Source organism: Notamacropus eugenii, chromosome 1, assembly GCF_028372415.1.
Source record: "Notamacropus eugenii isolate mMacEug1 chromosome 1, mMacEug1.pri_v2, whole genome shotgun sequence".
Taxonomy (NCBI): domain Eukaryota; kingdom Metazoa; phylum Chordata; class Mammalia; order Diprotodontia; family Macropodidae; genus Notamacropus; species Notamacropus eugenii.
Window position 1 is genome coordinate 343,577,719 of NC_092872.1, and position 15,387 is coordinate 343,593,105.

Below are 15,387 nucleotides of genomic sequence, written 5' to 3' on the forward strand. Positions count from 1 at the left end.
GGCAAATAGTCTCATAACACCAGAGGCTAGGAAAATAGCAAAGGGGGATTCTTCCTACTGTGGCGGAGCCGATTTGGAAGGACAGAGGACCCAGGGCAGAGAAAATTCGCACTGAGACCCAGGCAAGCCTCAGCGCCGGGAGACGAGCCCAAGGAGGGGCGGGAACACGTGTTAGCATCTAGGCGTGCCCCAGCCCTCCAGGGGAAAAAGGAAGACAATAGGGAAGCTGGGATTACCATCCCCTGACCTTGCCTTTGCCTCAGGTCAGCTGAGGAGATCTCCTGTGACCAGACCACCCCTCCCACACACCTAACAAGCTAACCCCAGGGTTGATCTAGGAAACAAAAAACAAAAACCTCCTTTTAGCCTCTACACACATCAGCTCAACACAAAGTTCCGTACCTTCTGACTGAAAGAACCAGAAGCTACAACACTCAGCCAACATCATGAATCGGAAAAAGCAGACGAAAAGTGAAAAAACCATAGAATCTTTCTATGGGGATAAGGACTAAAACACAAACACCAAAGAGGTCAGAGCTGAGACTGTACTTCCATCTGAAACTTCAGAAGGGACTAGGAATTTCTCGCAAGCACAACTAGATTACCTGGAACAGCTGAAGAAGGGAATAAAAGAAAAACCGGCCAATGATTTTAAAATTATAAAAAAAGAATTCACTGATGATAACATCACTTTGAAAAGGAAAATTGAACAAATGGAAAAGGAAGTTCAAAAATTAACTGGAGAGAATAATTCCCTAAAAGGAAGAGTTAATCAAACGGAAAAGGAAACCCAAAACCTAATTGGGAAAATTGATCAGATGGAAAAGGAAACCCAAAACCTAACTGGGAAAATTGGTCGAATGGAAAAAGAAGTACAAAAATTAAATGGAGAAAATAGCTCCTTAAAGGGAAAAATTGGTCAGATGGAAAAGGAGATACAAAAGCTAACTGAAGAAAACAATACGATGAAGATTAGAAGTGGGCAAGTAGAAACTAATGACTCAATGAGGCAACAAGAATCAGTCAAACAAAATCTAAAGAATGAAAAGATAGAAGAAAATGTAAAATATTTAATTGGAAAAACAACTGACCTGGAAAATAGATCCAGGAGAGAAAATTTAAGAATTATTGGCCTGCCAGAAACCCATGATGAAGAAAAGAGTCTGGACAATATCTTCCAGGAAATCATCAAGGAAAACTGCCCAGAAGTACTAGACTCAGAGGGCAAAATAGTCATCGAAAGAATCCACCATTCCCCTCCCGAAAGGGATCCTGAACTCAAAACCCCAAGAAATATCGTTGCCAAATTCCAGAGCTATCAAATGAAGGAGAAAATATTACAAGCAGCCAGAAAGAAACAATTCAAATATCAAGGACATACAGTCAGGATCACACAGGACCTTGCAGCTTCTACATTAAAAGATCGAAAGAATTGGAACCCAATATTCGGTAAGGCAAAGAAGTTGGGACTTCAACCAAGGAACAACTACCCAGCAAAGTTCAGCATAACATTTCAGGCAAGGAGAAAGTCATTCAACGAAATAAGGGATTTCCAGAGCTTCCTGACCAAAACACCAGAACTCAATAGACAATTTGATCTTCAAATGCAGGTCTCCAAAGAATCATAAAAAGGTAAACAGAGGGGAAAAAACAAAAACAAAAACTTGCTACTCAATTAGGGCAAACTGTTTACCTCCCTATAAGGGAAGATGATACCTGTTAATCTTGAGAACTATGCAGCTATTATGATAAAAGGGATATATGTAGAGGGAACGGGTATAAAGTAAATGATGTCATGTCAAAAATATGATTTAAGTACGAGAAGGGATTGTAATAGGAGGTGTGAAAAGGAGGAAGCAGAAAATGGCAAATTACATCACAGGAAGAAGTACAAAACTATAGTAGAGGGAAGGAGGGGAGGGAGATGAGCATTGTTTGAGAGGTACTCTCATCTGATTTGTTTAAAGGAGGGAACAATAATCTTAAGTAGATAATCCTAACTAGCTCTATAGGTAGTAGGAGGGGAAGGGGGAAGAAAGGGGAGGGTGGCTAAAAGGGAGGGAAGAAGCAATAAGAGTAAAGGGGAGTAAAAGGGAGGGGGGCTAAAAGAAGGAGGGGAAGGCTGCAGGAGGAGGGGGAGAAAAGTGAATACTATTGAGGAGGGGAAGGGAGACGGGAGAGCTAAAAGCACAAATGGTGGGAAAGAGGATGGAGGGAAATACACAGATTGTAATCATAACTGTGAATGTGAATGGAATGAACTCTCCCATGAAACGGAGACGGATAGCAGAATGGATTAAAAGCCATAATCCAACAATATGCTGCTTACAAGAAACACATTTGAAACGGGGGGCTACACATAGGATAAAGGTCAAAGGATGGAGCAGAATATATTGTGCTTCAGCTCATGTAAGAAAGGCAGGAGTACCAATCCTAATCTCAGACAAAGCGAAAGAAGAAATAGATCTAATCAAAAGGGATAAGGATGGAAACTATATCCTGCTAAAAGGCACCATAGACAATGAAGCAATATCATTACTAAACATGTATGCTCCAAGTGGTATAGCATCCACATTCTTAGAGGAGAGGTTGGGGGAGTTGAAGGAAGAAATTGATAGCAAAACTATACTAGTGGGGGACCTCAACCTCCCCCTCTCTGAACTTGATAAATCTAACCTCAAAATAAACAAGAAAGAGGTTAAGGAGGTAAATAAAACTCTGGACAAGGTAGATATGATAGATCTTTGGAGACAATTAAATGGGAATAGAAAGGAATATACCTTTTTCTCAGTGGTACATGGAACATTTACAAAAATTGACCATGTACTAGGACATAAAAATCTCACAATCCAGTGCAGAAAGGTAGAGATAATCAATGCATCCTCTTCAGATCATAATGCACTAAAAATTACATGTAATAAAAGGCCATGGAAAGAGAAACCAAAAATCAATTGGAAACTAAATAATCTAATTCTAAAGAAGGGTTGGGTTAAAGAAGAAATCATAGAAACAATCAACAATTTCATTCAAGAGAATGACAATAGTGAGACAACATACCAAATCTTATGGGATACCTCAAAAGCAGTTATTAGGGGAAGTTTTATATCTTTGAATGCTTACATAAATAAAATAGAGAAAGAGGAGATCAATGACTTAGGCTTGCAGTTGAAAAAGCTAGAAAAAGAACAAATTGAAAATCCCCAAGTAAATACCAAATTAGAAATACTGAAAACCAAAGGAGAGATTAATAAAATTGAAATTAAGAAAACTATTGAATTAATAAATAAAACCAATAGTTGGTTTTATGAAAAAACTAATAAAATTGATAAACCTTTGGTCAATCTGATTAAAAAAAAGAAAGAAGAAAATCAAATTACTAATATTAAAAATGAAAGGGGTGAATTCACCTCCAATGAAGAGGAAATTAAAACAATAATTAGAAACTACTTTGCCCAACTTTATGCCCACATATTCGATAATCTAAACGAGATGGATGAATATTTTAAAAAATACAAATTGCCCAGATTAACAGAAGAGGAAGTTGAATACTTAAACAACCCCATCTCAGAAAAAGAAATTGAACAAGCCATCAATGAACTCCCTAGGAAAAAATCTCCAGGGCCAGATGGATTCACAAGTGAATTCTATCAAACATTTAAAGAACAGTTAATTCCAATACTATATAGACTATTTTTGAAAATTGGGGAAGAAGGAGTCCTCTCAAATTCTTTCTATGATACAAATATGGTTTTGATACCCAAACCAGGAAGAGACAAAACAGAGAAAGAAAATTATAGACCAATTTCCCTAATGAATATAGATGCAAAAATTTTAAATAAGATTTTAGCAAAACGAATACAGCATCTTATCACGAGATTAATACATTATGATCAGGTAGGATTCATACCAGGATTACAGGGCTGGTTCAATATTAGGAAAACTATTAGCATTATCGATCACATCAACAACAAAGCTAACAAAAACCACATGATTATCTCAATAGATGCAGAAAAAGCTTTTGACAAAATACAACACCCATTCTTACTAAAAACACTGGAGAACGTAGGAATAAAGGGAACTTTCCATAAAATAATAAGCAGTATCTATCTAAAACCTTCAGCAAGCATTATATGCAATGGAGATAAGCTAGATGCATTCCCAATAAGGTCAGGGGTGAAACAAGGATGTCCATTATCACCACTATTATTCAATATGGTACTAGAAATGTTAGCTGTAGCAATTAGACAAGATAAAGATATTCAAGGAATAAGAATAGCCAAAGAAGAAACTAAGTTATCACTCTTTGCAGATGATATGATTATTTACCTAGAGAATCCCAGAGATTCAAGTAAAAAATTACTTGAAATAATAAATAACTTTGGCAAAGTTGCAGGTTACAAAATAAACCCACACAAATCTTCTGCGTTCCTATATATTAGCAACCAAGTCCAACAGCAAGAGATAGAAAGAGAAATCCCATTTAAAGCTAGGGTAGACAGTATAAAATACTTAGGAGTCTACCTGCCAAAACAAACCCAGGGATTATATGAACACAATTACAAGACACTTTTTGCACAAATAAAGTCAGATTTAAGTAAGTGGAAAAACATTAGTTGCTCATGGGTAGGCCATGCTAATATAACAAAAATGACAATTCTACCCAAATTAATATACTTATTTAGTGCCATACCAATTAAACTATCAGACAATTATTTTCTAGAGCTGGATAAAATAATATCAAAATTCATTTGGAAAAACAAAAGGTCCAGAATATCAAAGGGACTAATGAAAAGAAATGCTTGGGAAGGTGGCCTAGCGCTACCAGACCTCATACTGTACTATAAAGCAGCAATTATCAAAACCACTTGGTATTGGCTAAGAAACAGAGAGGTAGACAAGTGGAATAGACTTGGCACTCAAGATGCAGTAGGCAAGGAATATAGCAACCTTCTGTTTGATAAACCCAAGGACCCCAGCTTCTGGGATAAGAACTCATTGTTTGACAAAAATTGCTGGGAAAACTGGATAACAGTGTGGCAGAAATTAGGCATAGACCCATACCTGACACCGTACACAAGAATAAAGTCCAAATGGGTACATGATTTAGGTATAAAGATTGATACCATGAATAAACTGGAGAAGCAAGGAATAGTGTATTTATCAGATCTATGGAGAAGGGAAGAATTCTTTACTAAAGGAGAGATAGAAAGCATTATGAAATGCAAAATGGATAACTTTGATTACATTAAACTGAGAAGTTTTTGCACAACCAAACCTAATGCAACCAAAATCCGGAGGGATGTAGTAAATTGGGAAAAAATTTTTACAGCTAAGCTCGGGGATAAAGGCCTCATTTCTAGAATATATACAGAACTGACTCAAATGTATAATCATACAAGTCATTCCCCAATTGATAAATGGTCAAAGGATATGAACAGGCAATTTTCAGAGGAAGAAATTAAAGATATCTATAATCATATGAAAAAATGCTCTAAATCACTATTGATTAGAGAGATGCAAATCAAAACAACTCTGAGGTACCACATCACACCTATAAGATTGGCAAACATGACAGAACAAGAAAATGATAAATGCTGGAGAGGATGTGGGAGAGTTGGAACACTAATTCATTGTTGGTGGAGCTGCGAGCGCATCCAACCATTCTGGAGAGCAATTTGGAACTATGCCCAAAGGGCTACAAAAATGTGCATACCCTTTGACCCAGCAATATCGCTACTAGGACTTTATCCCCAAGAGATCATAAAAATGGGAAAGGGTCCCACATGTACAAAAATATTTATAGCAGCACTCTATGTAGTTACCAAAAACTGGAAGTCAAGGGGATGTCCATCAATTGGGGAATGACTGAATAAATTATGGTATATGAATGTAATGGAGTACTATTGTGCCATAAGAAATGAAGAACAAGAAGACTTCAGAGAGGCCTGGAAGGACTTATGTGACCTGATGCTGAGTGAAAGGAGCAGAACCAGGAGAACTTTGTGCACAGCAACGACCACAGTGTACGAGAGTTTTTTCTGGTAGACTTGGAATTTTGTAATAACGCAAGAACTTCTTATAAAAATAAAAAAAATCCCAATGGTGGTTCTCAAGGCAAAATGCCTTCCACACGCAGAGAAAGAAATATGGAAGTCATTCGCAAAACGTAGCAGATCATGTTTGTGTATGTGTATGTGTTTGTGTATCATGTTTTGATTTGTTATATGATTTCTTTCATTTATTTTAGTCTGACTACATAGCATGACTATAGTCAAAATATACTCAATAGGAAAGTATATGTAGAACCTATACAGAATTGTATGCAGTCGTGGGGAGGGAGGGGGTTAGTGGGGGGTAGGTGTGGGGGGGATAAAATCTCATTTGTATGGCAGTGATTGTTAAACATAAAAAAAAATAAATAAATAAAATAAAATAAAATTAAAAAAAAAAGAAAATCAAGTCAGAGAAGTAGAGCAAAAATTTGGAAGAGAAATGATGATGAGGCAAGAAAAACATGAAAAACAAGTCAATTCCTTGCTAAAGGGGATCCACAAATGCTGAAGAAAACAGCAGCTTAAAAAACAGACTAACCCAAATGGCAAAAGAAGTCCAAAAAGTCAATGAGGAGATGAATGCCTTAAAAAGCAGAATTGCCCAGATGGAAAAGGAGGTCCAAAAATTCACTGAAGAAAATAATTCCTTCAAAATTAGAATGAAACAAATGGAAGCTAATGACTTAATGAAAAATCAAGAAATTATGAAACAAAACCAAATGAATGAAAAAATAGTACACAATGTGAAATATCTCATTGGAAAAACACCTCACCTAGAAAATAGATCCAGGAGAGACAATTTAAAAATTATGGAACTACCTCAAAGCCATGATCAAAAAAAGAGCATAGACATCATCTTCCAAGATGATCTATCAAGGAAAACTGCCCTGATGTTCTAGAACCAGAGGGCAAAATGATATTGAAAGAATCCACCAATCGCCTCCTGAAAGAGATCCCAAAAGGAAAATTCTTAGAAATATTGTAGCCAAATTCCAGAGCTCCCAGGTCAAAGAGAAAATATTGAAAGCAGCCAGAAAGAAACAATTTGAGTATTGTGGAAACACAATCAGGATAACACAAGATCTAGCAGCTCCTACCTTAAGGGAAAGGAGGGCTTGGAATTCTAGAGGTCAAAGGAGCTAGAATTAAAACTAACAATCACCTACCCAGCAAAACTGAGTATAATACTTCAGGGGGAAAAATTGTCATTCAATAAAATAGAGGACTTGATGACAAGATCAGAGCTGAATAGAAAAATCTGACTTTCAAACACAAGAATCAAGAGGAGCATGAACAAAATACACAGGAAAGAGAAATCATAAGGGACTTAATAAAGTTGAATGGTTACATTCCTACATAGAAAGATAATATTTGTAACTGTTGAGACTTTTCAGCATTAGGGTAGTTGGCAGGATTATATACATATAGCTAGAAGGCACAGGGTGAGTTGAATATGAAGGAATGATATCTAAAAAAATAAAATTAAAGGGTGAGAGGGATTTATTGGGAGGAGAAAGGGAGAAATAGAATAGGGTAAGCTATCTCTCACATAAAAGAGGCAAGAAAAAGCTTTTTCAATGGAGGGGAAGAGGAGGGAGAAAGAGTGAACCTTACTCTCATAGGATTTGGCTTAAGGAGGGAATCACATGCACATTCAATTTGGTATAAAAATCTATCTTATACTACAGGAAAGTAGGGGGTAATGGGTAATTTGAGGTTGGGAGATGATACAAAGGAAGGCAAATGGGAGGAGGGGGTAAGTAAAAACCTTTTGAAGAGGGACACAGTCAAAAGAGAAAATAGAATAAATGGGGCAGGATACGATGGAGGGAAATAGTCTTTCACATCATGACTGTTATGGAAGTGTTTTACATGATCAAACATGTATAACCTATATCAAATTGCATTCCTTCTCAATGGGGATGGGTGGGGAGGGAGGAAAGGAAAGAAGTTGGAACTCAAAAGTTTTAAAAATGAATGTTAAAAATTGTTTTTACATGGAACTAGGAAATAAGACATACAGGCAATGGGGTACAGAAATCTATGTTGCCCTACAAGAAAATAGAGGAAAAAGTGATGAGAAAAGGGAGGGCAGATTGGGGGAAGGGGTAATCAGAATGTACAATCTCTTAGCATGGGTGGAGGGGAGAGATGGGGAGAAAATTTGGAACTCAAAATCTTTTGGAAGTAAATGTTGAAAACTAAAAATAAATAAATTTTAAAAAATTTTTTCAAAGAAACAAAAAAAATCTTTTTAAATAAATAAAATCAGATTTAAATATTTGGAAAAATATTAATTGCTTATGAGTAGACAATAGACTAATATAATAAAAATGACAATTTTATCCAAACTAATTTCTATATTCAGTATTATTCCAATTAAATTAACAAAAATTTTTTTTTTACTGAATTAGAAAAAAAATAAACACAAAATTCATTTGGAAAAACAAAAAAATCAAGAATATCAAAAGAAATAATGAAAAAATGTAAAGGAAGAATGTTTAGCAGTACCAGATCTTAAACTATATTATAAGGCAGTAATTATCAAAACTATCTGGTACTGGCTAAGAAATAGAAAGGTACATCAATGGAGTAGACATAAAATTTACAGCAGCAAATAAATAACAACCTTGTATTTGACAAGCATAAAGACTTCAGATTTTGCGATAAGAATTCATTATTTGGTAAAAATAATTGTTGGGAAACTCATAAGCAGTATGGCAGAAATTGGGCATAAATATCTTATACCATTTACCAAGATAGGTCAAAATGGATACATGACTTTGTTAAAAGAAAACTAGAACACAGAACATATTACTCATCAAACTTATGGATAGGTAAACAATTTACGAATAAAAGAGAGCAAAGTTAGGTGTAAAATGGATCATTTTGATTACATTAAATTAAAAATCTTTTCCATAAATGAAACAAATGTAACCAATACCATAAAGAAAGTAGAAAACTGGGAAAAAATGTTTATAGACAGTTTATCAGATAAATGTCTCATATCTCAAATTCATAAAGAATTTTGTCAAAGCCAGTCATTTCCCAGTTGATAATTGTTCAAAGGAAACCAACAGGCAATTTTTGGAAGAAGAAATCAAAACAATTTATAGCCATATAAAATGCTCTAAATAATTATGGATTAGAGAAATGCAAATTAAAACAACTTTGAAATATCACTTTATACCTACCAGATTGGTTAAAATGACAGATGGGGAAAGTTACAAATGTTGGATGGGCTATGGAAAAATTGAGACACTTACTCTTGGTGTCAACTGATCCAACCATTTTGGAGAGCAATCTGGAATTATGCTCTTGAGTTAGTAATTACCTATACTCTTTGACTCAGCAATACCACTACTCAGTATATTTTTGAAGATAATTAGGGAAAAAGGAAAAGAACTTATATCTTCTAAAATGTTTGTAGTAGCTCTCTTTGTAGTGGCAAAGAACCTGAAATTGAAGGGATGCCCATCAATCAACTGGGTAATGGCTGAACAAGGTGTGGAATATGATTGTAATGGAACACTACTGTGTTACAAGCAATGATGAGCTCAATGATTTCGGAAGGACATGGAAAGACTTGCACAAAATGATGCAGAGTGAAATGACAAGAACCAAGAGAACACTGCATACAGTAACAGCAATGTTGTGTTAAGAATGATTTTGAGTAAGTTATTTTGACCATTATAAACACCCAAATTAACTAATAAAGGATCTGTGAAGAAAGACACTATCTGTATCCAGAAAAAGAACTAATAAATATAAGTATATATAGAACAATTTTACATTTTATATATGTATATGTACACATGCATACACTACGTGTCTAATGGTAGCCCATCTCTAGGGTGGGGAGGAGGGAAGAAAATAAATTACGTTAACTTTGTTGTATATTTGAAAGGAACACCAAGGTGTCTGCAGTAGATCTACAATTTCCTACGCAATCATGATTTTTATTGTGCTGTGCTATGGAAATGCTTGTTTTATTCCATAAATTAAAGGAAAAAATTTTTTAAAAAAGAATAAACTACTACAAGGTTTTGATTTTTTTCATAAAAAGTACCCATTATATTTCTCAGCTTATAAACAGCTTGATGAGATAATGATAAAATGATAGAACAAAGCTAGAAAGACCCTTACAAACCATCTGGGCCCTACCACTTACTTCACTGGTGAGAAACTGAGATTCCCAAAATAAAGTGGCTTATCCATTCCTCTTTCCCTAAACAACTATGACTCATCTCTAAGCCTTTGCTCAAGTTCGTTATCCTTAAAGCTTTTCCTGGTCCCATCAGTCTTTTTCCTCCCCTTAAAGTCATTAACTCATATGACAGTTGAATGACTGGATATAGTTACTAGTATATTCAAAGTCAGATAAAACGTTGTTTGAGGAAAAAGATCAAAGCATTATCTTCCAGGAATATTTTTCTTTTTCTCATCTTGTGCATGAAAAAGGTCTTGGTATTGAACTAATCTTTCAGTTTTATGGATATGATAGTGCCCACTGATTCAGATGTAGGACGTAGCCCAGAATCAACTCCATACCCACTGACAGAGAGTATCTCACTGTGGCAACAAGAGCTAACATGTTAAGTGGCAGACCATCACAGAATCTCTGGGAAGACCACCTACTGACACTGTACATTTCTCATGTATATATATATATATGTGGTTTCTTACATGTTGACTATCCCATTAGAATGTGACTTCCATGGGAATAGGGTTTCTGTTTTTACTTTTCTTTACATGCACCTTTTCTTTACATACACCTGACAAATATACGGTTAAGTGTTCAATAAATGTTTAAAGAGTAACTTATTTTCTTTAAGATGCATAAGGAGTCATAATTTTACCTTTTGCCATAAACCTCAATTTGATTCAATTGCTCCATAAGCCACTACATCTTACAATTAAATGTTACTTATTGAATTACATTTGCTTGTCATTGAAAGTTAGATAAAAACATATCAATCAAAAGAGTGACCCACTTTCTAGTGAAGCACGAATTTTGACATTACTACAAGGGAAAGAGAAGTGCTTTATCTTGTAACTTTTCATCAGAGCATAAGTGGAATCTTATTTTCAGGCTGAGAATAAGGAATTATATTTAAGTAGTCTAATTTAAAAACTGGAATTTTAGAATATATTTATAAAATACAGTGATTTAAAAATTATTATGGCATGGATTCAATAGTCCATGGGTTTACAACCATTTGGTCAGTCTTAAACTTACCTCCAACCTGCGTGTCTCTGTTGATGGTGAGCTTCCCAGTAATCCCATATTTTTCTCACCAGTGGTGACAGAGGAGTTCATTTGCTATGAATTAAAAAAATTTGAAACAAGGAACTGGATTATAGAAATAGATATCATTTTAAGACTAATAATATAAACTCTTACTGCAAGTAGAATAGAGCACAAACATTTAACAACAGTAAAACCTATTACTATAAGTTGTGTTAAATCTAACAGGTAGGTTGATAAAAAATTATTTTTGCTCTTAAGTCAAAACTAATTACCCTGAAGAGAATCACATGGCTTAGCTGGTACATGGCAATACATGGTTGAAAGTTTTTATCAGTTTGAAAAGAAAAGTGGCAAGACACTTGAATTATTGGATAATGGCATTTTGATAACTTTTGTCCAATTACTTTGTACTATAATTTTATAGTCTGATTTGTTTTTAGTATACCAATGCTAGTTTAATAACAAATTATTCATAAATCCTATTTTCTAACTGCTAAATTTACCTGCATCATCATAATGATGAATCTATAATTATAAGAGGATGTTAAACGTTTTGTTTTAATGAATTTATTTTATGATATTTTAAAATTAAAGAAGTAAAAACAGGGCACATTCATCTCAAATCACCCAATGATACACAGCAGGCAAGTAAACTTGGCATAGATAGATAGAGGCACCTATTTATAAAGACAATTTTTACGTTGCTACTTTGAAGGAATATAAACACTCAAGTCAAAAGCAAAGGAGATAAATTTTGTTTATGAGATTCTTTGATCTATGGTCCTTGAAGGGTGTTTGGGGTATCTAGCCTTGACTAGTAGTTAGAAAAAAAAGCAATATTGTTTAGAAAGCACACAATTGCCTTCAAAATATTGTGTTTTTACATGCACACACACACACATATACGTACATACACATATATATGAGTATATATATGTATTCATGTGTGTATATAAACATAGACACATTGTCATGAGTGACTATATTCATTAGAAATAGTTCATCTTCATCTCATTTCAAGAAAGTTTTTTAAAACATTAGTCTACCATGTATTTATCCCCCTGGTGCAAATCCTATCATTTGGACATAGAAGCTATTGGGAAAACAGTAACTCACTTTTAAAAAAAAATCAGCTTTATGGATAACTTTATCGTATGGAATCTCATTAAAAAAGTGAGGCTATCCTTTGCAATTTCCGTCTCATTAATTCTGTACTTCAAGTCACCTCAACCCCCTCCTTTAACACACTAGTCTCTCCTCCTTCGTTCTAATCTCCTAGGAAGAAGCGGCCCTTCTCCTTACCCATGCCAATCCCCCTACCTGAACCCTTGGTCCTGTCACGTCCTGTCTCCACTGCATGTTTATGCTTTCAACAGTGTTCATGCTTCCCCTAGTTTTTAGTCTCTCTTTATCCACTGGCTCATTTCTCACACCTAGGAGAAAAGAATGAAAGCAGAAAGTTATTCCAGAATAATTCTCAGGGAGTCTCTTTCAAAACTGAGTATACAAACCATTACCTCGTTATCAGAAATGGCTAATTATCAAGTTTACCTGAATATAAACATTGCATTTATTTTACATTGTCTAAGTGGCAACAAACAATTTAATTCATTCAGTTATTTGGCTTACATGTCAGCAGTTTAGTTTGACTGCAAATTCACAAGAGATAACCTAAAAAATCAAATTTATATTGTGCCACCATTTTTTCCTTTATTCTTTTTGAAGGAATGAAAAGGTTGGGGAGGGGAAGGAAGAGAAAGATGAGAAAAGAACTAGTGAGAATATAGTCAATAATTATTATCTAGAATATGTGATCCTTGAAAGCCGAACCCAACTGAAGCTCTGATTACTGGAAATTGCTATTCAAGGCATTATGGTACCGTTAACTGCTATTATTTTGAGTCTAACTCCAGGTATGATCATCAAGGAATGCTATTGAGTTGATGACGCATGATGCCAGCAACTCTATGGGGTTTTATTTCCACGAACTGCAGGGGATGTTCTCAGGGAAAGACTGGGAGAATGATTATTTGCATAGACTGAGATAGGATTCACCAGACTCAATTTACTCAATATGACACATGGAATAGAAAATATCCCACCTGGCTGACTTTAAGCCTGGCTCAATACAATTGGCCATCCACATAATTTTTGCTTGGAATTGGCATGAAGTTAGGAGAGCATTATTCCTTTAATGTACAGTTATTCTTTTAAAGCAAATTTCTACAATCGAGAAGTTTTATAAATGCAATATTAAATCTGTTGAATAATAGATTGATATGTAACATCTCTGAGTCACTATATTAGGATGCAACTATGAACATCTTACAATTTTAACCTGTATATGTGATCAGATAACAATATAGGAATGATATTCTGCTAAGGGAGAAATGATTAGATATAGTAATAAGACAAAGATATAATATGATAGTTATCTAATTAAATGGAATAGTAAACTGAGAAAAGTAACAGGATAAGATTGTTTTCTCTAAGAGCTACATACAGATGTATATGATTGGCTTCCAAAATTTATCTATCACGGAAATTCAGGCTTTGAGCATGTTTTGGTAGTAAGTTATCAAAACTGGCTTTAACATATAAATTGTATGGATAATGGTAAAGAACGTGAGATTATTTTTCCATTATTAAGGTATCTATCTGATAATTTTAAAAGGCAGAAGAGCTCATCTTATGATTGTACCCTCAAATTTTTTTAATAAAGGTTCTTCTATCAGGTACAACTAAGGATAGAAACAGCATATGATATCTAAACTGAAATTCTCCAAAGTTTCAAAACTGGAGAATCAAATTTAAGTGACGGTACTAAATTATACTAAGTCAGAATTATCTAGAAACTTCTGTATTTGGAACCAGAGAAGCAGAATCCCCTTTGGAGGTATTCTGAAAATAAAGCCTATTGTCCAAGAAGAGAAATCTAGGAACCAGATTACTACATGAGACTTCTGGGACTTAAAAAATTCTACTTAAATGAATTTGTTACTGGGATACCTTAGTTAACATTGGTGATAATGATTGTGTGGCTTTGTGTGGTTTATGTATAAGTTTTCTTGGTTACCTTAGTAACATGTAAATCTCCTTTCTCAAAACTAATCCATTATGAATGAGCCCTCTAAGCAGTTTGATTTGTACCTGACTTGATGTAATAATGCAATTATGGGAATTGTGAGAACAACTTTATTGTATTATTTGAACCTAGCCCTGTATGACTGGGAAACTGGACCACCTCTATGTGCCTTTAATGACCTATGCTGACCAGAAACTCTGATTCAAAGATTGATATGGGAAGTTTTCTCTCATACCTTCCTTGATCTGTAGGTCTTTGGCACACCTTTGATCAAAAGGAGGAAATGTTGGGATTGCTTGAGTCCTTCATCAGGAGAAGAAGGCTGAAAAGTTGGACTGGCCAATCAGAAAATGACATATTGGCCCACTCTGAGTTAATATACCAACAATGCCTTGCAATGTTCTTTGAGTGAACCCGAAGTTCTCCTGCCAGATTAAGCGGATGAAGAGCATTCTCTTGTTTATGACTAATAAACACCAAATGTATTGAACTGGACACTATATTGATTAACAGCAATTCCCTTATCTTGTTATTTTATGGCCCTCTCTTGTTCAGACACTTTCTGATTATGACATTCTTATCTTATGACATTCCCTTGTTTATGACTGAAAGAAACCAGACATCCTGAGGGCATTCTCTTGTTCCATGAAAACTATAATTTTGGCCAACAAAAGATCCAGGCAAAGGGAATTAATGAAAAGAAATGCTATGAAAGGTGACCTAGCCATACCAGATCTTAAATTGTATTATAATCCTCAAAACTACTTAGTATTAGCTAAGAAATAGAGTGATGAATTGGTGGGCTAGATTAGGTACATAAGACACTGTAGTAAATGACTATAGTAATCTACTATTTGATAAACCCAAAGACTCCAGCTTCTGGGATAAGAACTCACTATTTGGCAAAAACTGCTGGAAAAACTGGATAACAATGTGGCAGAAACTGGGCCCAGATCAATATCTTACACTGTATACCAAAATAAAGTCAAAATGGGTAC

General features: G+C 34.8%; 1 protein-coding gene across 3 annotated transcripts in view; it reads right to left on the minus strand.

The window, feature by feature from the left end:
• Nucleotides 1-15,387, minus strand: part of MEIKIN (meiotic kinetochore factor) — a 160,916-nt gene that overhangs the window by 57,614 nt on the left and 87,915 nt on the right. For all 3 annotated transcript variants that reach the window (XM_072629978.1, XM_072629976.1, XM_072629977.1), the window contains 2 exons: nt 12,625-12,737; nt 11,293-11,376 (listed from right to left, as the gene is read on the minus strand). In XM_072629978.1, the coding sequence (XP_072486079.1) occupies nt 11,293-11,376; nt 12,625-12,737 (197 nt within the window). The remainder of the gene's footprint in view (nt 1-11,292; nt 11,377-12,624; nt 12,738-15,387) is intronic.